Source organism: Paroedura picta, chromosome 6 (assembly GCF_049243985.1).
Source record: "Paroedura picta isolate Pp20150507F chromosome 6, Ppicta_v3.0, whole genome shotgun sequence".
Lineage (NCBI taxonomy): Eukaryota > Metazoa > Chordata > Lepidosauria > Squamata > Gekkonidae > Paroedura > Paroedura picta.
Window position 1 is genome coordinate 2,351,210 of NC_135374.1, and position 24,804 is coordinate 2,376,013.

Genomic DNA, 24,804 nt, shown 5'->3' on the forward strand with positions numbered 1-24,804 from the left:
ATTAAAATCAACACAATACCTATTCAACAGATTAGCAGATTAACGGCACCTGAGAAACCATACCAGCATCAGTTTGTTATCCTACTCCCCACAGATTGGACTCCCCAGAGAGCTTGCCCAAGCTGGGGGTCTCTGTGAGATGCTTTTGTCAGGGAGGGCTTGTAGAGTTTACAGGTTATGGGCCCCGACCCAAATTTTCGTGTTGGCGAGAGTCGGTCCAGATGACCCAGAGGGCCCTTCCGACTCTGAGATTGAATAACTAAGCCAAGCAGGGCTTGTCCTCCTCATGGAAATGCAGCCTGCAGCAACCATGGAGACCTCTTCCGAAATGCACGGCTGATGGGGGCCGAGTTCGGGGACCCGCTGTGGCTTCTGGCGCCACACCTCCCTCCTTCACAGCTCTCATCCTCCTCCCTGTCCTGCCCCTCCCCTCCCCTCCCCATCTGTTTAGTCCCCCGAGTCTCCTTGTAACAACGACGCCTGCCTGTGTACTACGAGGAGCGCCCCGGAACGATACTCTCGAGGGTGGAAATCCATTACTGAGTGTGCCGAACCGTGAAAAAGCTGCTGTGCTCCTTCGGGCATCTCCTTCCGCCTTCTCCCTGCTCCCCTCTCTCGCCCGGCCCCGCTCGGCTTTCCTGGCAATTTCCAAACCCTCCTGGAGTCCGAAAACCTGAACGGTGCATCAGTGAAGGTCCCTGGAGGGCGAAGCCACCAAATTAGCTGCCCTCTTTATCCTCAGGGCTGGCTACGGGCTACGCTGTCAACACCGCTGAACTGTGCAAAGTGGTTTCTCTGTCTTCCTGGGAGGGGGGCGAAGGGTTCCTGCCGACAGCCGCCCCCAGATGCCGATCAGCTGGGTTTGGGGGGAAGCTGACTCCGAGGAGCAGAGTGGTGACATGGCCCCATCACTGCCCACGTGACCCAGAAGTGACAGCATCACGCCTGGAACATCAGGGGTGATGCTCTGGAATTCGGGCAAAAACTCTGCGGTAGAAGCCAGACTTTTTGCCCAAAGACAGCGTGCCACCCTGACTAACCAGGTGTGATGGTGTCACTTCAGGGCCATGTGGGCAGCAATGTAGATTTGTCACTGCACATCAGCAGAGCATCCCTCTGGCCTCTGGTACATCTTGCTCAGTCTCTCACTGGCTGCCAGGAGGGACCTGCCAACCCTGTCTTATTTGCAGGAGGCTGCATAGAACCAAGGTAGAGCTCACTCCGTAAGGACACAAGACCTTCATAGGGGCCCTGCTGGGTCAGACCAGGGAGTGTCCCTCTAATCCAGGATCCTGTCTCATACAGTGGACAACCAGGTCCTTTGTAGTAACTGACCAGGGAGTTGAACCTTAAACCTCCCCAATCCTCAGTCATTCACAAAAAACACCGTGTTTCTCATACTGGTGCATCAATGACTTCTCCAGTTTGGCAGCATTTCAGTATGCAAAGGAGGAGGAACCGAGCTCTGGCTCGATCAAGAATCAATAGCTTTATGGAGAAGAGAAACAACATGCCAGGAGGGGAAGGGGACAAACAGAAGAATAAAATAAATAAACTTTGTGAAGGAGAGAGGAGAGAGATTGTCCTAACTGACTAACTGTTCTGGAGGAAAAGAAACAGGAAGTGTGCTCAAAGCCTCCAATTGAGCCAATCAGCACACAGAAGAGGATCATTTGAAAGTATCAGGAAGTTTGTAGTCTGGATACCCAGTACATATCTCCCTTGATTCCTACTGTGGGACATGCTTCTTAATGCTCTTGAATCAGGCACAGTCCTACATGCCAGGTGGGGCATGTCCTTCCCAGTTCCTTCCCGGCAGGTGGGCAGAGGAGGGAAGGTCACCTTGGGCGCTTTCCGAAGACGTGGTTTGTACCACTCCGCCTCCTTCCCTGTCCCTGCTGCCGTTAGTTATTCCGAAACATGAAATCATTCCTTCTGACATTTTGCTAATCGCCTGCGCACGCCCTCCCTCCTTCCCCAAGCGCACGGCAGCCAACAATGCCGGATCCCCACCGCTCTGCCAGGCTATTGTGTGCCTAATCTCCCCGCATTACAGCATTAATGCCGCCAGATAATAGCTACGTTCTGTGCCCGCCCGCCCCTGCCCCCTCCCAGCATCTATGCAGCCCTCCTCTCAGGCTGCGCTGGGCAACCACACGTGGGCAGCCAGGTTGCTAGTGAGATGGCCGTGACCCCCCCCCCCCTGGAGCACACTTGACAGAAGAAGAAGAGTTGGTTCTTAGATACCACTTTTCTCTGCCCGAAGGAGTCTCAAAGTGGCTTCTCCTTCTCCTTCTCCTTCTCCTTCTCCTTCTCCTTCTTCTCCTTCTCCTTCTCCTTCTCCTTCTCCAGTAATCTCAGGGCTCTCTCAGCCTCCCCTCCCTCACAGGGTGTCTGTTGTGGGGAGAGGAAAAGGAAGGCGACTGGAAGCCCCTTTGAGACTCTTTCAGGGAGAGAAAAGCGGCATATAAGAACCAACTCTTCTTCTTCTTATCCTGGATGCTTGAGGCTGATCCTGCACTGCAACTGCTCCTCAGTGCCAAGAGATTTCTTCAAGTCATGCAAAGTGGGGTATAAAAAAAACCAACTCTCCTTTTCACAACAACCCTGTGAGGTAGGGTATGCCAAGAGAGAGAACGAGTGGCCCCCTCAGCCTCCCAGCAGGAATTTAACAGTCCGGCTTCCTGTTTCTCTGCGTTCTGTTGCTGGCACTCCCATCGGAGAGACGTGTGTTTTCGGTCTGACCTCTTGCCGGCTGAAGGAGAAGGGGGTATCCTGTTGACAGGACTGGGCGTTTGTGTCCTCCAGCCAGACCGAAGGAGAATGTCCCGGTTTGGCACCAGGGCAGTTTTCGCTGAGCTTCCACAGGCAAGAAGCTTTGGTTGTGTTTGGATTTTAATTAATTCTTTTCAGCCGCCCGAGATCAGAAGGAATGTTCCTCTTTTGTCAACCAGCAGTCTCTGAATTGGGGTTTGGAGAGATTGTCATTTGCTGTGGGGGGAAGAAAGGCTAATGGGCAGGCTCATTTTCGGGAAAGGTGCCCGACCACACCCTTGGGAGCCCACAGCCGAGAGGCGCCCGGTCAGGCATTGGTCACAGGTGGCTATACCCGAATCTCGCCCAGGAGGGGCGTTCCCCCAGTTGGGGTCCGTAAAGCCAGTGGCTGGAACGAGCCAGAATGAACATGGCTCACATTTGGAACTCACCAACAGAAGAAGTTCTGGTGGTCTTTAGATGACATCAGATCAGCATTTTCAAATATTTGTCCCCTGGTTTTCTCAGGCTGGCAGCAAAGGCAGCGGCCGAGCTGGAAATAGACATTTGAAATGAAACGAAGCAGGGAAAGAACACAATCGAACAGGATATAAAAATGCACCATCTTATGACCAGCAACACACGTTAATTAGTCGAGCTGTAAATCCAGCACACGTTCTGTTTGCGTGTGTGAAAACTGACTGACCGCGATCCAGATCGAAACCAGAGTCAAAAGTTAAGGCAGATGTGCACGGAAGAGGAGAGCTCAGGCAAATTCAAAGACCTGAAAACAAAATGAACCTCCATGCCCAGGAGCTGTCTACCTTGGAACAGAGGGTGCAAAGGAGGGACAGATCATCAGGAGGAGGCTGTTGTCACAGAACTAAAGGGGCACTGTGGGAAATAGGATGCTTGCCGAGGAGAAAGTCTGAAGCCGTGTGGGGCTGTTCTGGCAGAGCTGAGAGGAGACAGGCCAGCGGCCAGATCAAGGAAGCGTTAATCTCCAGAGTTCAACTCAGAGCATCTGGGGCACACATGGCACCCCCTCCCCCCCCCAGCAGAGAGCACTGTGCGCCCTGCGTCTCTCCGATGAAGCTGATGGGCAGTAGGTTCAGTCAGACACAAGGAAATACCACTTTACCCTGAGTGGGATTCACTGCCATAGGCCACAAGTATAAACAGCTTTCAATGGGGATTCAGTAGATTTGTGGAGGAGCAGTCTATCAGTGGCTGGTGACTAAAGGGAACCTCCACATTCAGAGGCACCAAGCCTCAGAATCCCAGGGCCAGCAGGCAACATCAGGGAAGGCCTCGGCCTCTCTGGAGGGACCGTCCCTGGCCTGACCCAGCAGGGCTCTTCTGAGGGTCTTCTCAGGGGAAGGCCTCGGCCTCTCTGCCCTGTGGCTGGCCCTGTAGAGGAACTGGCTGGCCCCTGGGGGAGATGGGAGGCTGGACTGGAGGGACCCTCCCTGGCCTGACCCAGCAGGGCTCTTCTTAGGGTCTTCTCAGGGGAAGGCCTCGGCCTCTCTGCCCTGTGGCTGGCCCTGCAGAGGAACTGGCTGGCCCCTGGGTGAGACGGGAGGCTGGACTGGAGGGACCCTCCCTGGTCTGACCCAGCAGGGCTCTTCTGAGGGTCTTCTCAGGGGAAGGCCTCGTCCTCTCTGCCCTGTGGCTGGCCCTGCAGAGGAACTGGCTGGCCCCTGGGTGAGACGGGAGGCTGGACTGGAGGGACCCTCCCTGGCCTGACCCAGCAGGGCTCTTCCGAGGGTCTTCTCAGGGGAAGGCCTCGGCCTCTCTGCCCTGTGGCTGGCCCTGCAGAGGAACTGGCTGGCCCCTGGGTGAGACGGGAGGCTGGACTGGAGGGACCTTCCCTGATCTGACCCAGCAGGGCTCTTCTGAGGGTCTTCTCAGGGGAAGGCCTCGGCCTCTCTGCCCTGTGGCTGGCCCTGCAGAGGAACTGGCTGGCCCCTGGGTGAGACGGGAGGCTGGACTGGAGGGACCCTCCCTGGCCTGACCCAGCAGGGCTCTTCTGAGGTCCTTATCAGGGGAAGGCTCCTGAGTGAGATCCAGCAGAGCCGTTCAGTAGGACTGTTCAAAAGTTCTCATGCACACAAAGGAAGGCCAGCAGGCAGCAAGATGGGGCTTGTGGCCCGGGTGTAGAACCTCTCATGAGGTTCTCCTGTTCTCCATGAGCTCTGATCTCCGGCTTTCCCCATCTTGCCCTCCCTCTGGCCAATCCCCACCTCTGAGCAGCTTTCTCCCATTTGTCACTCCATGATTCACGAGCCCCCTTCCTCCGCTCTCCTCTTTCAGAATCTCCCCCCCCTTCAGTCCGCCAACGAGCTTCCCAGCCAAGCGTCATAGAAATAATTAGCCTGGCTTGGCTACCTGCCAGTCAAAGATCTCTCAATCTGTCCCTCCGCCAAAGAACAGATTTCACGGCCTCCATTTGCATACGTTTCCACGTTGCCGTTTTGAGAATGCCAGATAAAAGCCTTCCAAGTCTCTTAAACGCAAAGAAGTTGTTTCTAAACGGTGGTGTTCAGAAAGGAAAATCATTCGTGCGACGTTCATTAAATTCCGAAAGCCTAAAATAAGTTGTTTTGTGCATGAATAGAAGAATACGAGTTCGTGCGTTCCTTGGGGACCAACAAGACTGTGACAGAACGGTTTCCTTTGCAAAGGGGGTTTTCGGCGAATGGCAGATGTCGGAAAACGCAAACTCAGCGGTGTGCGTGATTAAGTGGAATCTAAAGGGTGTTCTGGGGGCATCAGGGGAGATGTAAATTTAGCATAGATAGGATAGGACCTTCCTGATGATTTCCAAACTGCCTCTTCCTGTGTCCAGGTTGGCTTCCGGCTCTTTTTGAACCGACTTCCTCCCTGATTTCCTCCACAACAGCAGTTGAGCAACAGAAGCATGACTGCCGACAACAGCTAGCTAGGCGGTTAGGTCTCTCCTCTCTTCTTTCTATACACAGCAGTTTCACTTCTGAATAAAAGAAAGGCTTTATTCTTAAGCAGCCTGATGCTTCGTTCTCTCTGCTAACCACATGGAGGCTGGCCTCAGGACTGGAGCAGGGAGGCTGAGAGACTCTGGCTGTCTCCACGGGAAATCCTGTATACTGGCCAGTGGCGGCAGCAAGATACGAAGATGGCAAAGCCCTGCCCGGAGTTGGCAACCCCTTGGTGGAATAGGGCTGAAGCGGGCCTGTTTGGCCACAAAGATTTGGGGGGGGGGGGTGTATGGGATTTCAAGAATCAAAGCTCCTTTTCAGCACCTCTGATTCTTGACAGCTCACTCCATTCCCCCAAATACCGTTGATCTTTGAGGTGCTACCTGAATTCGAATCAGCTCTCTAATCTGGAGAGCCGGGTTTGCTTCCCCACTCCTCCATATGCAGCCAGCTGGGTGACTCTGGGCCAGTCACAGTTCTCTCAGAGCAGTTATTGCAGAACAGTTCTCTTAGAGCTCTCCCAGCCTCACCTATTTCACCACTGTCTGTTGCGGGGAGAAGAGGGGAAAGGGTGTATAGCCCTGCGATCCGGCTCCTAAATCTCAGGATTCCTCCTGACTGCGGCAGCTGGGTCTGCGGCAGGGACCGTGTCGAAATGTGCTGGTCTTGATAGGCCCTGTTGGTAGCGTGCGCCTGAATCATGAGCCAAGTACGAACCAGAAGTCTGCACTGGGTTGCCAGCTCCAGGTCTGGGAATTCCTGGAGATGTGGGGGGGGGTCTTCAAGCAGGGGGATATACTGCCTCCGGGGGCACCCCCCATAGAGGCCATGTTCTCCAGAGGAACTGATCGGCATAGTCTGGAGATTTAGTTATAATCTGGGGACATCTCAAGGTCGCACCTTGAGGTTGGCAGCCAGCGTAGTGTTGTGCTTAAGAGCAGCAGAATCTGATCTGGAGAGCCAGGTTTATTCCCCACTCCTCCAGCTGGGTGACTTTGGTCCAGCCACAGTTCTCTCAGAGCTCTCTAGCCCCACGTACCTCATAAGGTGTCTGTTGTGGGGAGAGGAAGGGAAAGGTGTTTGTAAGCTGATTGGAGAATAGTGAAAAGGTGTATATAAAATCAGCTTGTGGAGTTTGAGTCCTCACTCCTCCTCCACATGCATCCTTGGGCTAGTTAAAGTTCTCTTAGAGCAGCTCTCTTAAAGCAGTTCTCTCAGAGCTCGCTCAGGCCTACCTACCTCACAGGGTGTTTGTTGAGGGCAGAGGCAAGAAAAAGCATTGATAAGACTCCTTCAGGTAGTAAAAAGCAGGCTACAAAAAACCAACCATTTTTCTTTTAGAGACCTGTCATGGTTTAGTGGTTAAGTGTGGCAGCCTCTAATCGGGAGATCCGGGTTTGTTTCCAGCATCGCTCCAACACATGCAGCCAGCAGGGTAACATTGGGCTAGTCACAGTTCCCTTAGGGCTGTTTTTGCAGAGCAGTTCCATTAGAGCTCCCTCAGCCTCTCCTACATCACAGGGTGTCTGTTGTGAGAAGTGAAAGGGATTTGTAAACCGCTCTGGAACTCCTTTGGGTTGTGAAAAAGCAGGTTATAAAACCCAGCTCTTACTCCTTTGAGAGAGTAGCCAGTCTTCCAGGGAGTGAGCTTTCGGGAGTCTCAGTTCCCTCTGTCTCTCGGGACGGGTTGCACTGAAAATCTTCTTCTTCTCCAGGAACGTGAATCTTTCAAGAGAGCTCGCAAAGGCCACATGTCTGAATGGAGGCCGGGAGCCTGTTGCTCATCTGTGCTCATAATTTGTCTGTCTTCCTAGTCAACAGTTTGGCAGTTGCGCTGTGTAGCCGTTGTGCATGGAGCATCTGTTTGCAAAAAAATGTGCGTTCCGGCACGTGTCCCCTATCTGTCACGGCCTGCAGAGCGGCCTCCCTCCGGAACCACCCTTGCTCTGCATGACGGTTTGGCACACCACAGCCCCCACCTCGGGTCACGACAGCACTTAAGTCGGGACGCATTTGCCGTGGAGCAGGAGGCCGGCCACACCCCCCCCCCCAGTGAGATGCTGGCCTTCACCTTTCCATTCAGCCCATGGAAGGCCCGTCCCTTGAGGGCTCGAGATCTGAGTGCACGAATCAGCTGGCAGAGACAAAATCCAAGGCAGCAGACTTTTTCTGCGGCGGTTGAAGCGTGCTGCATGTGTAGCTGCTTTGCGCACTTGTTTGCAAGTCACAGTTGCTGAGAGAGGAAGTGACGCTCCCTGCAGTTGTGTGGGACTGATGACACAGGTGGACCAATGACACATGACAAGCCATTCACTGGTGTAGTTGTTGTTAGTGTCCGACCAATCATGGCCCCAAGGACAATGATCCTCCAGGCCTTCCTGTCCTCTACCATTCTAATCTGGAGAGTCAGGTTCAATTCCTTACTCCTCCACACGAAGCCAGCTGGGTAACCTTGGTCTAGTCCCAGTCCTGTTCGAGTTGTTCTCACAGAGCGGCTCTTTCAGAGCTCCCTCAGCCCCACTTCCCTCACAGGGTGTCTGTTGTGGGGAGAGGAAAGGGAAGGCGATTGTCAGCGGCTTTGAGACTCCTTCGGGTTGGGAAAAGCAGCATATAGAATCATAGAATCATAGAGTTGGAAAGGGCCATACAGGCCATCTAGTCCAACCCCCTGCTCAACGCAGGATCAGCCCTAAGCATCCTAAAGCGCTAAGAACCAACCCTTGTTCTAATCGGCCTATCCTACCTCACAGGGTTATTGTGAGGATAAAAGGAAAAGAGGGGAATGCTGTAATCCATTTCAGGTCCCTTCAGGGGAGATCTATGGGATATAAAGTGAACAAGGAAATAAATTGAAGAATGGAAATCAAGTGGGTCTTTCTACCCCCTCCCCCCTCTTGCTACAGAGAGACAAATGGTGGGTGGGAATCATTTCTCACCAGCCCCCTTGTATGCGGGACAGGGATGGTTCCCCTTTAATTAACCCTGCCTCTGTGAGGAGGGAGAGATTAATCACCTGGCAGAGACTTCCCCATCCTTATCCTTTGTTGACTCAGGGAGAGCACTGCGTCTCTTGAAGCCACTAACATGAAATGTCCTCCTAGCGCCTGCCGAATCCTTCCCAATCTGCCACAACCAGATTGGAGCAGAAAATGGCAGCAGATATAATTGAGGTGGCGGAGAAATGGAGAAATGGAGAAACGGGAGGGTGGGAAAGAAATGCAACTTTTGAGAAAAGGAACAGCACCTCCTCCCCTTTCGCGGAGCAGGTGGAGAATCCTGCAGGACGCTCACAAGGGACGCAGAATCTGTTTCCCTTCTGAAGAGTATTCATGGCAGCCTTTTAAGGCACGCTAATTAAAACCCGAATGAAACTCCAAGCAGATGCAACAGGCAAGCCTCGGAGGACAAAACAGGATGTGGGGTTGGCTGCTTGTACTGGGAGGAGCATGGCCCACCCTACCCCAGGTATCTTCAAGTATTTAAAAGGGTGCCATATAGAATCATAGAATCATAGAGTGGGAAGGGGCCATACAGGCCATCTAGTCCAACCCCCTGCTCAGTGCAGGATCAGCCCAGAGCATCCTAAAGCATCTAAGAAAAGTGTGTATCCAACCTTTGCTTGAAGACTGCCAGTGAGGGGGAGCTCACCACCTCCTTAGGCAGCCTATTCCACTGCTGAACTAGAATCATAGAATCATAGAGTGGAAAGGGGCCACAAAGGCCATCCAGCCCCACCCCCTGCTCAGTGCAGGATCAGCCCTAAGCATCCTAAAGCATCCCAGAAAAGTGTGCATCCAACCTTTGCTTGAAGACTGCCAGTGAGGGGGAGCTCACCACCTCCTTAGGCAGCCTATTCCACTGCTGAACTAGAATCACAGAATCATAGATTGGAAAGGGGCCACAAAGGCCATCCAGCCCCACCCCCTGCTCAGTGCAGGATCAGCCCAGAGCATCCTAAAGCATCCAAGAAAAGTGTGTATCCAACCTTTGCTTGAAGACTGCCAGTGAGGGGGAGCTCACCACCTCCTTAGGCAGCCTATTCCACTGCTGAACTAGAATCATAGAATCATAGAGTGGAAAGGGGCCACACAGGCCATCTAGTCCAACCCCCTGCTCAAGGCAGGGGAAGTCTTTCCCTGTCACCCCCTACTTGCTCCTTCCAACTGGAGATGCTGCTGGGGACTGAACCGGGGACCTTCTGCATGCCAAGCAGAGGCTCTGCCACTGAGCCACTGAGGTCTTTTCCCTCCCCTCCTGCCTGGTCCCTTTGAGTAGAGGCACTGGGGATTGAACCGGGGACCTTCTGCATGCCAAGCAGACACTCTGCCACTGAGCCACCACGGCCCCTCCCCAACACATGTTCCTTAGACTAGATCAGGCTCTTGGTCTATCAAGGTCAGTGGTGGCTACTCTGACTGTCAGCAGCTTTCCGGACTCTTTCTCAGCATCTGACATCTGAGCCTTGTTATAAACGGGAGATGCCGCTGGGGATGGAACCTGGGACTTTCTGCAAGCAAAACTAACGCTGTAGCCTTCAGCCTCCTCCTGGTTCAGCCCCATCTTCCATCTCTCCTTTGGCACAGAAGGCCTTGGGAAGAATGTGAATCTGCTCAGCAGAGGCGGACACTTCGTAAAGATGCTGCATTTCCGGCTTGCTGTTTGTGTCTTTAAAAGTCTGGCCTCTTTCCCAATTTTTTATGCCTTGAAAATGATTTTGCAGCTACCAATGGTTAGCTGCCACAAGAGCTTCTTCTAGCTGGTTGCAGGGATATAAATTTTGGGATGAGGGAAGAGAGGGACGAATGAAGACGTTCTCCCTAAACGGTGTGCTGGAGCAGCCTGCGGCATTCGAGCCGAGACAGTCCGGGCATCAGCCCCTGCGGCAAGCAGAGAGGAAGCCCACTGCAGAGAGGCGGGCCCTGCAGAGCTCCAGACGGCTCTAGCCAGCGAGCCACGCCACACTCGCTTGAGTTCTCCCAGGATGCAGTTTGGCAGATGGGGATCTGCTAACAGAAACAGGACCCCGGCAAAGAGGGAACAGCCTGGCTGGAGGGGCCCGGGGCCCTGCTCCTATTCACCCTGGTCCATCAAGATGAGAACTGTCCTCTCATAGAATCACAGAGATGGAAGGGACCTCCTGGGTCATCTAGTCCAACCCCCCAACTGTGCAGGACACTCACATCCCAATCGCTCACCCACTGTCACCTGCCACCCCCTTGAGCCTTCACAGAATCAGCCTCTCCGTCAGATGGCTCTCCAGCCTCTGCTTAAAAATCTCCCAAGATGGAGAACCCACCACCTCCCGAGGAAGCCTGTTCCACTGAGAAACCGCTCTGACTGTCAGGAACTTCTTCCGGAGGTTTAGACAGAATTTCTTTTGAATTAATCTCATCCCATTCGTTCTGGTCCATCCCTCTGGGGCAAGAGAGAACGACTCTGCTCCATCCTCCACCTGGCAGCCTCAGCCTGGCAACAGCTCTCCGGGGTCTCGGGCAGAGGAGGGGCCTTCCCATCCCCAGAAATCTAGTCCTTTATTAACGGGAGATTCTGGGGCGTAAACTGAGAACCGTCCACATGCCAAGCAGATGTGGTTCCAGTGGTCCACAGCCCCGCCCCCAATGGAGTGTGCAGGACGCTGCCTTCTGCTGAATCAGACCCTGGTCCATCCAACTCAGTATTGCCCACTCAGGCCGGCAGCTGCTCTCCCACACCACCCCCTGCCAGTTCCTTTGCCTGGACATGATGTGGTTCTGCAGCAGCAGGAGACAAGAAGATGAGCTGGGCAGTTTATGCCCCAATTTTCATTCCTGAAGGAGTCCCAAAGCGGGCTTTCCCCACAACAGACACCCGGTGAGGTAGGTGGGGCTGAGAGAGCTCTGAGAGAACTGTTCTATGAGAACAGCTCTAAGAGAACCAGGAGTGGCCCCAGGGCACCCAGCCGGCTGCATGTGGAGGAGGAGAGAGGAATCAAACCCGGTCCTCCAGATTTGAGGCTGCCACTCTTAACCGCGACGCCATGCTGGCTCTCAAAGAAGAAGAGCTCTTTTATGGACCTTGCTTTTCACTCCCTGAAGGAGTCTCAAAGTGGCTTCCCATCGCCTTCTCTTGCTCTCCCCACAACAGACACCCTGGGAGGCAGGTGAGGGTGAGAGAGCTCTGAGAGATCTGCTCAATGAGAACATCCCTAAGAGAACAGGGACTGGCCCAAGGTCACTCAGCTGGCTGCATGTGGAGGAGGGGGAAATTGAACTCAGTTCTCCAGACTAGAGGCTGCCACTCTTAACTGCGACACCACGCCTGCAGGGGGGAGGGGAGCCTGGTGGGGTTTGCGGAGGGGAGGGCTGGAGCCCCAGCAGGATCTAATGCCACAACAGCCCCCCTCCGAAGCAGCCATTTCCTCCAGGGAAACCGACCCCTGCAGTCTGGATACCTGTTGTCATTCCAGGAGTCCTCCAGGCCCTACCTGGAGGTTGGCTACCATTTCAGCCCCTCACCCTCCTGCAACTGCCTCCCCTTTTCCAGGCCCACGGCTGTGCCTCTCCCCAGCATCCCTGAAGCATCCCTGTGCCCCTCTCCCCACGCCTCCGCCGCGTTAAATGTTGCATAATTTCAGGTGTCACCCCTGGGTTTTAAGCCAGCAATTTGCAGGGAGCGCTGCCCGCCCCAGGAGAAGACCACGGAGCCTGCAATTTGGGCCAGGAGGGGGGCTCAGACGAGCCGGGGCTTTGGAACTCCGGGAGCATTCGACACAGAACGAAACGGGGCCCGTTGCCGTAGCACAATCACTGCGAATCGCACTGTGGCCGCCGTGCGCATTATTTCCAACATTATCCGGCCCTAATGGGTCTGCAGAGCTCCTGGGTGCCATCCATTGCCCTCGCCTGCTCCAGCCCCTCCACGGTTCATTTCCTCGGGCAGCCTCCGCATGTGGCAATGAGCTATGCGCTCTCTCCCCTGAGCTGGCACAGCCGAGAGGCGCTTGGGAGTGCAGGCAAAGAGTCCTGCCCTCAGCGTGGGTGGGGAGTCGGAGGAGAAGGGCAGGGAAAACAGATCTGACCCACCTTCTTGCAGATTTATGCCTTGCTCTACCCTGGGAGCTCCAAATGGCTTCCGGCAGCTTTTTTCAAATGCAAACTGAGAGCCAGCTTGGTGGGGAGGAGGGTTGATCACTCTGTGGCCCTCCAGGTGTCCAGTGGGACTCATGGGAACTGTAGTCCATGGGCATCTGGAGAACCGCAGTCTGGCCACCCCTGGTGTAGAGGTTAAGAGCAGTGGCTTCTAATTCAGGGAGCCAGATTTGAGTCCCTGCCCCTCCACATGAAGCCAGATGGGTGACCTTGGGCTCGTCACAGTCCTGTTAGAGCTGTTCTTACAGAATAGTTTTTCTCAGATGCTTTGGGCTGATCCTGCGTAGAGCAGGGGGTTGGACTAGATGGCCTGTATGGCCCCTTCCAACTCTAGGATTCTATGATTCTGTGATTCTACGATTCTGTGATTCTGTGTAAGCCGCTTTGAGTCTCCTTTGGGTAGAGAAAAGCGGCATCTAAGAACCAACTCTTCTTCTTCTTCAGTAATCTCAGGGCTCCCGCAGCCTCCCCTCTCTCACAGGGTGTCTGTTGTGAGGAGAGGAAGGGAAGGTGAATGGAAGCTGCTTTGAGCCTCCTTTGGGTAGAGAAAAGCAGCATATAAGACCCAACTCCTCTTCTTCTTCATTAATATCAGGGCTCTCTCAGCCTCACCCACCTCACAAGGTGTCTGTTGTGGGGAGAGGAAAGGGAAGGCGACTGGAAGCTGCTTTGAGCCTCCATCGGGTAGAGAAAAGCGGCATCTAAGAACCAACTTCAGTAATCTCAGGGCTCTCTCGTCCAGTCCAGCCTCCCGTCTCACCCAGGGGCCAGCCGGTTCCTCTGCAGGGCCAGCCACAGAGTAGAGAGGCCTTCCCCTGAAGTTGCATTCTGGCTCCGGGATGCAGAGGTTTAGTTCTCCTTAGTCATCGTGGCTCGTAGCCAGTGATAGACTCCTCCTCCACGAATCTATCCCTCTACTTGGGTCAATCCTACATTCCACAGGATGTGGGACCCAATGGCCTGTATGGCCCCTTCCATCTCGGATTCTAGGACTATAACTGCATGCGTTATCAACTGTGCCGTGTGCTCCTGGGCCACATAAGCCCCAGGTCAGGAGCTGTCTATGTCGCTCAACATTGTCCTCAAATCTGACAAGTCTCCCAAAACGGGACCAGCCCTCCCCTGACCTCTCTGTCAGGCATACTCAGTAGCTGAATGCTGAAAGTGAAGAAGGGGCTTGGTGGAATGATTCCCCATAGAAGGTGGTAAAACGTCCCTTCCCAAAGAGACCAGCCTTGTCCAGAAAGGGAGAAGATAATGAAGCCGTCTTTTGTTGGGTTGAAAAGGTGAAGATGTGAAGATGATCTCTCCTCGTCCGAGGCGGGGCCAGAGGAGCCGGGGATTGGACCAAGGACCTGGCGAGGCCGAGGGAGGGAAGCTCTACTGTGTGACTCGTGGGCAAGATTCAACACGCTGTAGTGGCCGCACCTCGTGTTCCGGTGATATCTTGGTCCAGCGCACTGTTGTAAAGTGATGCACCAGAGATGCGCAAGAGGAAACGGACGCCATCTTTGCGGCCACCGTACTCCCCCCCTCTAGACTACATTCGCCCAGGGCACAACAAACGTGAAATCCGACAGGTTTCCTGGCACAGTGTTGAATTCGGTTCTACTGGAAGAGACGAGCACTTTCGTGGGTGGACTGTACAGCGTTACACTCAGCTGAGGTCCCTCCCCAAACTCCGCCCTTCCCGAGCTCCACCCCCAAAGCATCCAGGATTTTCCCAAACCGGAGCTGGCAACCGTAGCAGGTCCTCCTCTTTGGCCCTTTCTGTTTCTGTTTGCTGAGCTTTGTGCATCGCGATGAAATGTATTTTCTCCAGCTTTTGGTGCTGGATCATTACATTTTCTTCTTCTTTTATGGCTCTGTTCTCTACTGCTGGTGCCGCTGCCTTTATGGCATTTGCTGTCGGAAGGAAATTTATGGTTGAAATTTTTAATGCTATCAGGCTACATTTGTACTTCCGGAGTGGATTCGGGGGGCTATATCATGTTTGTATTTTTTTTTTAAACTTCTCTGATTGCGCAGCGAAGGCAGGGCATAAATATCTGGGAAGAGAGATTATGCCCTCTGAATATTTCATCCTTTTCTATCATTTGCTGGCTGTATTTTATAATAGCCGTTATTATCCCTCTTTGCTTGTTCCGCGGCCGGGCTGTGATGAATATCGACCCTCCGCAGGGAAGGTTCATCTTTTCTCACCGCGCTTCCTCGCGGTCTGTGCCCAGCGCGGGACTCGTGATCCAGCTCTTTCCTTCTTGACTTGCAAAACACGGAGGCTGCCTCAGTTTGGCTTCTGCAGGTGACATTTCCTCAATTCCACTCATGTTTGACGTTGGAAAGTATTTGAGTGCTCTCTGGACACCTCAACGCCAGAATGCAGGCTGAGTGGAAGGGGGAAGTACCTTGCAATGGCGTTGTTTCCAAAAGAAGAATGCTTTTAGCAGGTCAGGGTGCACCAACATGGAATTGGCTATTAGAGAGTAAGCCAGCCTTTCTCAACTTTTTCGCCCTTGAGAAACCTCTGAAGTAACCCTAGAAGTGGCGCAATCGTGCAGAATGTGGTTGGGAAGCAGAGTTGTGGACACGCCCACCTGGGGCCCCTCCTCTTTCCACCCCCTCCAGGCCCCTCAGTGTCAATTTTCGGAGGGGGTGGGTCAACATGACCACATAAGGGCATATCACCTGATAACATATACAAAATTAATTAACACCCACCCATTTGGGAATCCCTTCCAGAGCTGTCAAGAAACCCCAGGGTTGAAACTTTCCTTCCCAAAGTCACCACACCACTGTCATGTTTCTAATTTATAAGACCAACCAGCTGAGCTTCTATCTGTTTGGACGGAAGGAGGTGCAGTGCCACATTGAGACGGCTCCGTCGGTAGGAGATGGGGCCCCTTAATGCAATTTTTTTAGGAGTGCAGAATGGCCCCGTGTCTTCCCCGAGAGCCAGTATGGTGTGGTGGTTAGGAGTGTGGACTTCTAATCTGGCACGCCGGGTTCGATTCCACACTCCCCCACATGCAGCCAGCTGGGTGACCTTGGGCTCGCCACGGCACTGATAAAACTGTTCTGACCGGGCAGTGATATCAGGGCTCTCTCAGCCTCACCCACCCCACAGGGTGTCTGTTGTGGGGAGAGGAAGGGGAAGGCGACTGTAAGCCACTTTGAGCCTCCTTCGGGTAGGGAAAAGCAGCATATAAGAACCAACTCTTCTTCTTCAGTGATATCAGGGCTCTCTCAGCCTCACCCACCCCACAGGGTGTCTGTTGTGGGGAGAGGAAGGGGAAGGCGACTGTAAGCCACTTTGAGCCTCCTTCGGGTAGGGAAAAGCAGCATATAAGAACCAACTCTTCTTCTTCAGTGATATCAGGGCTCTCTCAGCCTCACCCACCTCACAGGGTGTCTGTTGTGGAGAGAGGAATGGGAAGGCGACTGTAAGCCACTTTGAGCCTCCTTCGGGTAGAGAAAAGCGGCATCTAAGAACCAACTCTCCTTCTCCTTCTTCAGTAATCTCAGGGCTCTCTCAGCCTCACCTCCCTCACAGGGTGTCTGTTGTGGGGAGAGGAAAGGGAAGGCAATTGGAAGCCACTTTGAGACTCCTTCAGGTAGAGAAAAGCGGCATATAAGATCCAACTCTTCTTCTTCTTTTTCTTCCTTTCTTTTATTACATTCTGCTGCTGAAGAGACCTGGGCTCAGATTATGACTCCGAAGCGTAACTCCCCTTTCTGATGTTTTGCCACTGGCGTTCTCAAGGGACACGTGAGGGTGCAGAAGAGTCTCCACTGTTTTGAAAATAAATAGCAATAGCAAAATGTCTTATTTTATGACAGCGTTATAATAATACGTTTGCCTTCACATATTATTTCAGTGACAGAAGAGAGCTTTAAAAACCTGTGCTTTTCGCCCCACAGGAAAGAGTCTACGTCTATCTATTGGATGAAGAAGCCCATCTTACGTGCAATGACCCGCCCCATGAGTTGCCCGAAGAGGGGAAACTCCGGTAAGCCCAGATATATTTTATATGTTTTCTATACTTTATATCAGGGGTAGTCAAACTGCGGCTCTCCAGATGTCCATGGACTACAATTCCCAGGAGCCCCTGCCAGTGAATGCTGGCAGGGGCTCCTGGGAATTGTAGTCCATGGACATCTGGAGGGCCGCAGTTTGACTACCCCTGCTTTATATAAATGTATATATTTAAACGGTACAATAAAATAACAGTACCATTTCTTGCTTTTCGGCACCATTTGTTTAATGGCAGGACCAGAAGGATGGATGTACTTCAGACCTGCTGATTAAGGAGAGAACGTGCACGCTTTAACATGTGCTAAATAATGCAGTTTCCATCCAGTTCAGCGACTGTTGGCAATCATATTTTGCAGTTTCACACTGTAAGATCTAGTTGCAAAGTGCGCTGATAATGGACTGAAAGTGCGTTATTTAGTGTCCGTGGGAGTCAGAAGACCTTTCTGCATGCACAGCTTAATTCTGGTTATCACCGAATAGAAGCCGGTATTCCTTTAATTCACATCCTGTTCCTGCATTCTGCACATTTGCTCTTTCTCTGGTTTTTCTCCTCCAAATCACACACTGTAGTATTGTGCATACTAATAAGAAAAAACAGATTGCCAAGTTTATTTTTATTTTTCTTTGTGTGTGTGTGTGTGTGTGTGTGTGTGTGGCTGGTTAGTCTCTGCTCATTGGTCAGTTTTACGCACCTTTTTTGTAAGGTGAAGATTCTTAAAGCTTCTTTCACTTCCCAGGCGGCATCTAAGTAGAAGGTTTCCCCATCTTCATTTTATCGAAGCTCAAGTACTGCTTAAGCATTTAATTTTTTATAAGCCCCCCCTCCCTTCCCCAAGTCATGCGAATTGCGGCTCAGCATTTGTCTCAGAACTATAGACAAGCCTTCCTTGTAAATCCCCTTCTGCTGCTTCCCTTTTCCTCCCAACATACACACCACACAGTGTGGGGGGGGCATTGTAAAATGCTCCCAATCGTGCCATCCCCCCTATTCCCTCCCATCTTGTCACCTTCTTTTTTAAAAAAAATTAAGGGAACTCAGTACAGTGGAATGTTTGGAGTTTTTAAAATTATTCTAATGAGGGGACAACCTTCTACTAAGATGGTTACCCAGAATTCAAAGAAGTCAATTTGTTGGAGGTGGAAGCTTGGCCTTAAGTGGTGGGAGAAGAATATATGGAGTCATTCTGCTTGTGAATCATCTTCACCTTGGAAACCAAGAAAGGGGAAAACCTGGGGGAATGGCACCTTTTAGAAAAACAGAAACAACGGCAAACGGGAAACAAACTGAACTCTGACGGGAACTGAACCCATGCAGAAAGGGGAAAGAAGCCTGACACTCACACGGACACACGACTGATTAGCCTGGAGAAAAGGCCACTAAGAGGTGATGTGATGGCCATTTTCCAATACTTGAGGGGCTGTCATATTATAGAAGATGGAGCAGAGCTGTTTTCTGTTGGCCCAGAGGGTCGGACCAGAACCAATGGGTTGAAATTAATTCAAAAGAATTTTCAAATAAACATCCGGATGAAATTCCGTACAGTTAAAGCAGTTCCTCAGTGGAACAGGCTTCCTCAGGAGGTGGTGAGTTCTTTGGAAGTTTTTGAGCAGAGGCTGGAGAGCCATCTTATAGAACGGCTAATTTTATGAACTGAGGCAGGTGGGGAGTGGGTGGGCAGGAAGGGATGTGTCAGTGTTTGTCTCTTGTGGCCCTTCCTTGCCTACCCAGAGAATTGCTGATGGCCACTGTGGGATGGGAGGTGAATTCCCTCCAGGCCAGGCTGGATTCTGGAGGTTTTTGGTGGCGGTGTGGGAATCACTTGGGTATGAAATTGGGGTCATTGTGGGTGGGCAGGTTGTTGTGAGTTCCTGCATTGTGTAGGGGGTTACACTAGATGACCCTGGAGGTCCCTTCCCACTCTATGATTCTATGATTCGATGAAATGGCTGCCACAGGAGGTGGAGCCAGCAGTGAAATGGCTGCTGCAGGAGGTGGAGCCAGCAGTGAAATGGCTGCCTCAGGAGGTAGAGTCAGCAGTGAAATGGCTGCTGCAGGAGGTGGAGCCAACTGGGAAATGGCTGCCCCAGGGGGTGGAGCCAGCCACAAAATGGCGGTGGTGGCAGCTGCTGCCAAAGGAACCTTTTAAAAACTCTGCGCAAATCTCCAATGGCCAATCACGAGCCCTGCTAGACAAAAGCTCCACTGTATGCCTCACACTTTCTAGAAACAATTTGTAGGCACCAGGAAAGGTATTGGCAGGGCCACGGTACCCTCAGGCACCACATAGGGGCAGGGCTGGTTTATCCTTCTAGCACATGCAGCACGTGGTACAGTCCCCTTATTTCAGGGGCCCTGTGCAGTGCCTCTTCCCCATGGGGCCATAGCTGCCTTCCTCCCCCCTTTTCCCCTGGGGGGGGGGTCCTCCACGGCCAGTCTGGCTGCTCTCCCCCAACTGTACTCTGCCAGGTGCCCGGAATCCTTGAGCCCCTCCTGCATTGGGGACTCCCAGATGTAGACGGAAAAGGTGTGTTCATCGTGAACTTGGTAAAACCGTTTCTTAGACCAGCCTGTGCACTCCTTTTGAGCCAGTTGGAGAGCCAGTTGGAGAGCCAGTTGGAGAGCCAGTTTGGTGTAGTGGTTAGGAGTGCAGACTTCTAATCTGGCATGCCGGGTTCGATTCTGCACTCCTCTACATGCAACCAGCTGGGTGACCTTGGGCTAGTCACAGCACTGATAAAACTGTTCTGACCGAGCAGGAATCTCTGGGCTCTCTCAGCCTCACCCACCTCACAGGGTGTCTGTTGTGGGGAGAGGAAAGGGAAGGCGAATGGAAGCCACTTTGAGCCTCCTTCGGGTAGGGAAAAGTGCCATATAAGAACCAACTCTTCTTCTTCTTCTTCTTCTTCTTCTTCTTCTTCTTCTTCTTCTTCTTCTTCTTCTTCTTCTTTTCAGAGCAGGGCCTTGGGGCTGTTGAGGAGAAAGGGGGTGAGATTCGCGGTTGCCCGGCCAGGCCCTTGGCTCCGGCTCCCTCACGGCCAATTAACTTGCCCCTGTTAACAAGCCAATGATGGGGGAGGGGGAGGAGACGGCTGGCAATGGTCATCGGAAATCCCAGCTCGGGTTCTGCTCATGCGGCACCTTTGTTTCCCGGATCCTTCACAGTTCTTTGAGCATTCCGCACCGGGGCGAAAGGCAGCGCGAGAAGCCGCACTGATACCACCGTCAAGATGCCACTGATCCCTGGCTAATGATATAATCTCCACGCAGTGAGCTCGCTACGGCCTCCGTGCTCCGACACGGCCTCCGGGGGCTCCGCTGGGATCGCTGTCAAAAAGAAATGTGTGCAATTTGCGGTAATAGACCTTTCAGCGCCAGAACACGGGCCTGTCAAAATTGGAAGGGGGAGGGAGCTGCATGGTGGCTTGACAGTGGAGGGGATGGGCCAGTGGGTGGGGCCGTGCCCCCCCCCATTCACAGGTGACCTGACCAGATGATGAAGAATCATAGAATCATAGAGTGGGAAGGGGCCATAGAGGCCATCTAGTCCCACCCCCTGCTCGACGCAGGATCAGCCCTAAGCATCCTAAAGCAGTGGTCCCCAACCCACGGGCTGCGGCCCAGTGCCGGGCCGTGAAGGCCATGGCGCCAGGCCGCGTCTCCCTCTCCCCGCCCCCCCCCCACAGTAAAAAACTTCCCGGGCCGCAAGCTTCTTACTGCCGGAGGGGGGGAGAGGGAATCAGGGCCGCGCATGCGCACATGTGCCATGCACAGCCAAAATCGTGCCTGTGTCACTTTCACGCATGCGTGCATGCGCAAAAGTGCCGCACATGCGCGATTTCGGCCACGCATGCCCGGCATGCGCGGGCGGGCAGTTGCCCTGCCGGTCCCCAGCCTCAAAAAGGTTGGGGACCACTGTCCTAAAGCATCCAAGAAGAAGGGTTTGTTTTTGAAAGCCACTTTGGGGCTCCTTCGGACAGTGAAAAATGAATTCTCTCTCTCTCCCCCCTCTTCTCTTCCGAAGTTCTTCTCAGGGGAAGGCCCTGGCATCTCGTTTTTGGTTTGTTGTAGCTTGATTCTTTTGACAAAAATTAGCCACGTAGCAGCAGAAAAGAGCCAGAGTCCTAGAAGCACTTTGAAGGCTAACAAAATCTGTGACAGGGAAGGAGCATTTGGGAGACCCTGCTCACTTCTTCAGATACAGTGAGACTGTGAGTCCATCTGTCCTTACACCACAATTTAGATTGATCCCTATTTTGAAGAGCTAAATATTATGCCTTCCTGGGAGACAGATCAAGACGGGCAGCTGTGTAGGTTTGCCTGTAGCAGGAGTCCAGGAAAACCTTCAAGGCTAACAACATTTGTGACTGCTTCCATGACCCACTGCTCACTAATTCGGATGCAGTTAGAATGGGAGTCCATCTGTCTTTCAGCCCGGCTAAATGTGATGCCTTCCTTTCAGCCCGGATTCCCTTTCAGGCCGGCTAAATGTGATGCCTTCCACGGAGAGAGATGAAGAAGAAGAAGAGTTGGTTCTTAGATGCTGCTTTTCCATACCCGAAGGAGGCTCAAAGCGGCTTATAGTCGCCTTCCCTTTCCTCTCCCCACAACAGACACCCTGTGAGGGAGGGGAGGCTGAGAGAGCCCTGAGATTACTGAAGAAGAAGAAGAAGAAGAGTTGGTTCTTAGATGCTGCTTTTCTCTATCCGGAGGCTCAAAGCGGCTTACAGTCGCCTTCCCTTCCTCTCCCCACAACAGACACTCTGTGGGGTGGGTGAGGCTGAGAGAGCCCTGATATCACTGCTCGGTCAGAACAGCTTTATCAGTGCCGTGGCGAGCCCAAGGTCACCCAGCTGGCTGCATGTGGGGGAGCGCAGAATCGAACCCGGCATGCCAGATTAGAGGTCCGCACTCCTAACCACTACACCAACCTGGCTCTCAGATGGGCAGCTGTGTGAGTCAGTCTGTAGCAGCCGAAAAGAGTCCAGCAGTACCTTCAAGATTAACAGAATCGATGGCTTTCCTCAGTCACAGCTCACCTGAAGCCTTCAAGGTGTTGCTGGGCCCTGGCTCTTTCCTGCTCACCTACTTATCTGTGCAGAAACGGAGCACCTAATTGACAGTTTACTTACGTCCGGCTTGTTTGGCCCCCTCTGTGCCGGTTCCCACCTGCCCCCGCGGCGTGTACTCACCTCAATGATTTCCCCTATAAAACAGAAAAGGACACGGCTTCCTGTTTGCTTATCAAGGAGATAGGAGGATTTACGGCTCTTGGCAGAAACTTATCAACACCAGGGCTAATCCTTGCCCACAGAGGAAAAACAAAACGGGCACCCAGAAGAGACGGCAGTTTTGGGGCCCAGCGGTCCTACAAGGGTCGATAGATCCAGGCCTGGATCTTCCTCAAGAGACGGAGGAACCTGGAGGTGGCAGAGTCCGGAGGAGGGAGGGGTTGCCACCAGGCTGAGGGTGGCTGGATACAGGTTCACACAATCAGGCACGGGATGGAGAAGGCGGAGAAAGAAGACCCTTTTCATGAGACAAGGACTTGCTGGGACTCCGTGAAATTGAGCTCTAGCTGTAGAACAGAGACGAGGAAGTCCTTCTTCCCCCAAAGAGTCAAGAACACGTGGAATTCCCTGCCGCAGGAATTAGCAGAGGCGGCAACACAGACGGCTTCCAGACAGGGCTGGAGAAACATCTGGGGCAGAGGTCTACAAGGGCTAGATGGACTGCTTCAGGGGTAGTCAAACTGCGGCCCTCCAGATGTTCATGGACTACAATTCCCAGAAGCCCCTGCCAGCATCCGCTGGCAGGGGCTTCTGGGAATTGTAGTCCATGGACATCTGGAGGGCCGCAGTTTGACTACCCCTGGACTGCTTGGTGTAGGGGTTATGCGGAGCAGCTTTTAATCCAGCAAGCTAGTTTGATTTCCACTCCTGCTCCACATGCAGCCAGTTGGGTGACCTGGGGCACATCACAGCCCTTGTAGAGCTGTTCTCACAGAGCAGGCCTGTCAGAGCTCCCTCAGCCCCACCTCCCTCGCAAGGGGTCTGTTGTGGGGGGAGGAAGAGAAGGCGATTGTCAGCCACTTTGAGACTCCTTCGGGTAGTGAGAAGCGTCATCTAACACTCAACTCTTCTTCTTGTGTACTTATTGGATCCGTTTAGCTGGCAGTACTGGGATTGCAAATGAGACCTTCTGTGTGCCAAGCAGAGAGACAGGCTCTTCCACTGAACCACAGATCCTGTCCGTGGTTCCCTGGGTTCTCTTTGGGTTCTTTCCCCTCCCCTCCTGCCTGGCCCTTTTAAGTGGAGATGCTTCCAGGGAGGGGAAGGAGCTCAGCAGGGATGGCGTGCCATAAAATCCCCTGCCCACAGCATTGTTGTCACTTGGAGATCGGTGGCCATTCCAGGAGATGTCCAGTCCCCAGCAACCATCAGCGTGGCCCTGTGTTAAAGTGGCCTTCTGCTCCAGAGAAGGTGCTTCTCCGTGGCATATTCCACATGCCCAAGCCCTATAATAAACTCCTTGCGATGAGCTGAAAGGTGCTAAAAGGCTTATGAGCAAACAATCGGAAAACAGGGGCTCATAAAGTGCAATTTTATATGTGTGCCAAGCTGTAAAAGGCTCGTAAACCAGGGATCCTGGAGAACAAACATTTGACCAGGGGAGAGGTGGTTGGGCAGGTGGGGGCCTGTTAATAACCCTTCTGCTGATGTCCTTTTCCACACTACAAACTGGTGCTCCATCTCCATCCTTCTTTGGACTCCACTGCCACCCTCAGCCGAGGCCTGAGTTCAGCGGCCAAGAGGCCGTGGCTTAGTGGTAGATCAAGTCCAGGGCTGGCCCGGCTTAAACAAGAGTAATCTTTACTGGAAAGATTATTTACGAACCCTCTCTCATTTGCTTCAGTCTCTTTATCGAAGCAGAGTACAAAAGTTTAGGAAAAAATTACAAAAGCAGCACATTGTAAGTCTCTAAGACTAAGCTGCGGGCAGGACTACTCCCCACACACTAGCAGATGGAGAGAGCCAAGAGCCCAATGGAGCATTCCCTTCCTCCTTACTTCAGCAAAGCACACAGGGCTTCTTCAGTTTCTTCTTCCATTGCAATCTCACCAGTGACCACTTGATGCCGCTAGTGAGCACAGAGGCAAGCTCAGCTGCTTAAATGGCATAACAACAGCCCTTCAAGGCTGGCTTGCAAGTCCAACACCAATGATGGGATGCTCTTCTATCTCACCTATTCCTGCTTGTGGGAGATATTACCTCCGCTGGCAGTAAATACTACAGTTTAATCACTTGTTGAACAAAGATATTTCCTTTTGTCTGTCTCAAACTTATTCCCAACAACTTTAACTGGTGTATCTGGGTTGTAATATTTTGGGAGGGGTGGAAAAGCTCTCTCTATTCACTTTCTGTACCCCATGGCTAATTTTATAAACCACAATCACTGGATCCCCAACCTTGCTGATTTTGTGGCACAAAATGAATGTCCCACTGATAGATTGTATTTATTTAGGAAATTTAAACGCCACATCCCCAAAGACCCGCTCGAAGCCGCTTCCAACTTAGATAATAAAACAAAGCCATTACACCCCAACTATTAAAACCAGGCCGACGCTGCTAGAAGAGCAGACCAGGGTATAACAAGAGCATAAAATTCATATTGCGTGTCTCAAATGGTGTCCATAAGATGATCCTCAGGCCAGAAGCTGTCCGGAATTTGCTTTAAAGGGGAATAAACCATGGGTGAAAAGTCTGGTTTGAAAAATGAAAGTTATTTTGCCTAGCGACTAAAAGGAGGGTAATTCTACATGCCCTGGGACTGGGGTGTCCCTGCCAGGGAATCAAAATAATGTGTCAAGACTCCCCTGAGGCTTCTATTGACCAAAGGCATTTGTTTGGTTTGTACACGAGAAAGAGTCTTTTC

At 52.6% G+C, this 24,804-nt stretch overlaps 1 protein-coding gene across 2 annotated transcripts in view; it reads left to right on the top strand.

Moving 5' to 3' along the window:
• The window catches only part of LOC143839312 (cGMP-dependent 3',5'-cyclic phosphodiesterase-like), a 273,064-nt gene that overhangs the window by 147,154 nt on the left and 101,106 nt on the right, over positions 1-24,804 (top strand). For both annotated transcript variants that reach the window (XM_077341146.1, XM_077341147.1), the window contains one exon: positions 16,757-16,845. In XM_077341146.1, the coding sequence (XP_077197261.1) occupies positions 16,757-16,845 (89 nt within the window). The remainder of the gene's footprint in view (positions 1-16,756; positions 16,846-24,804) is intronic.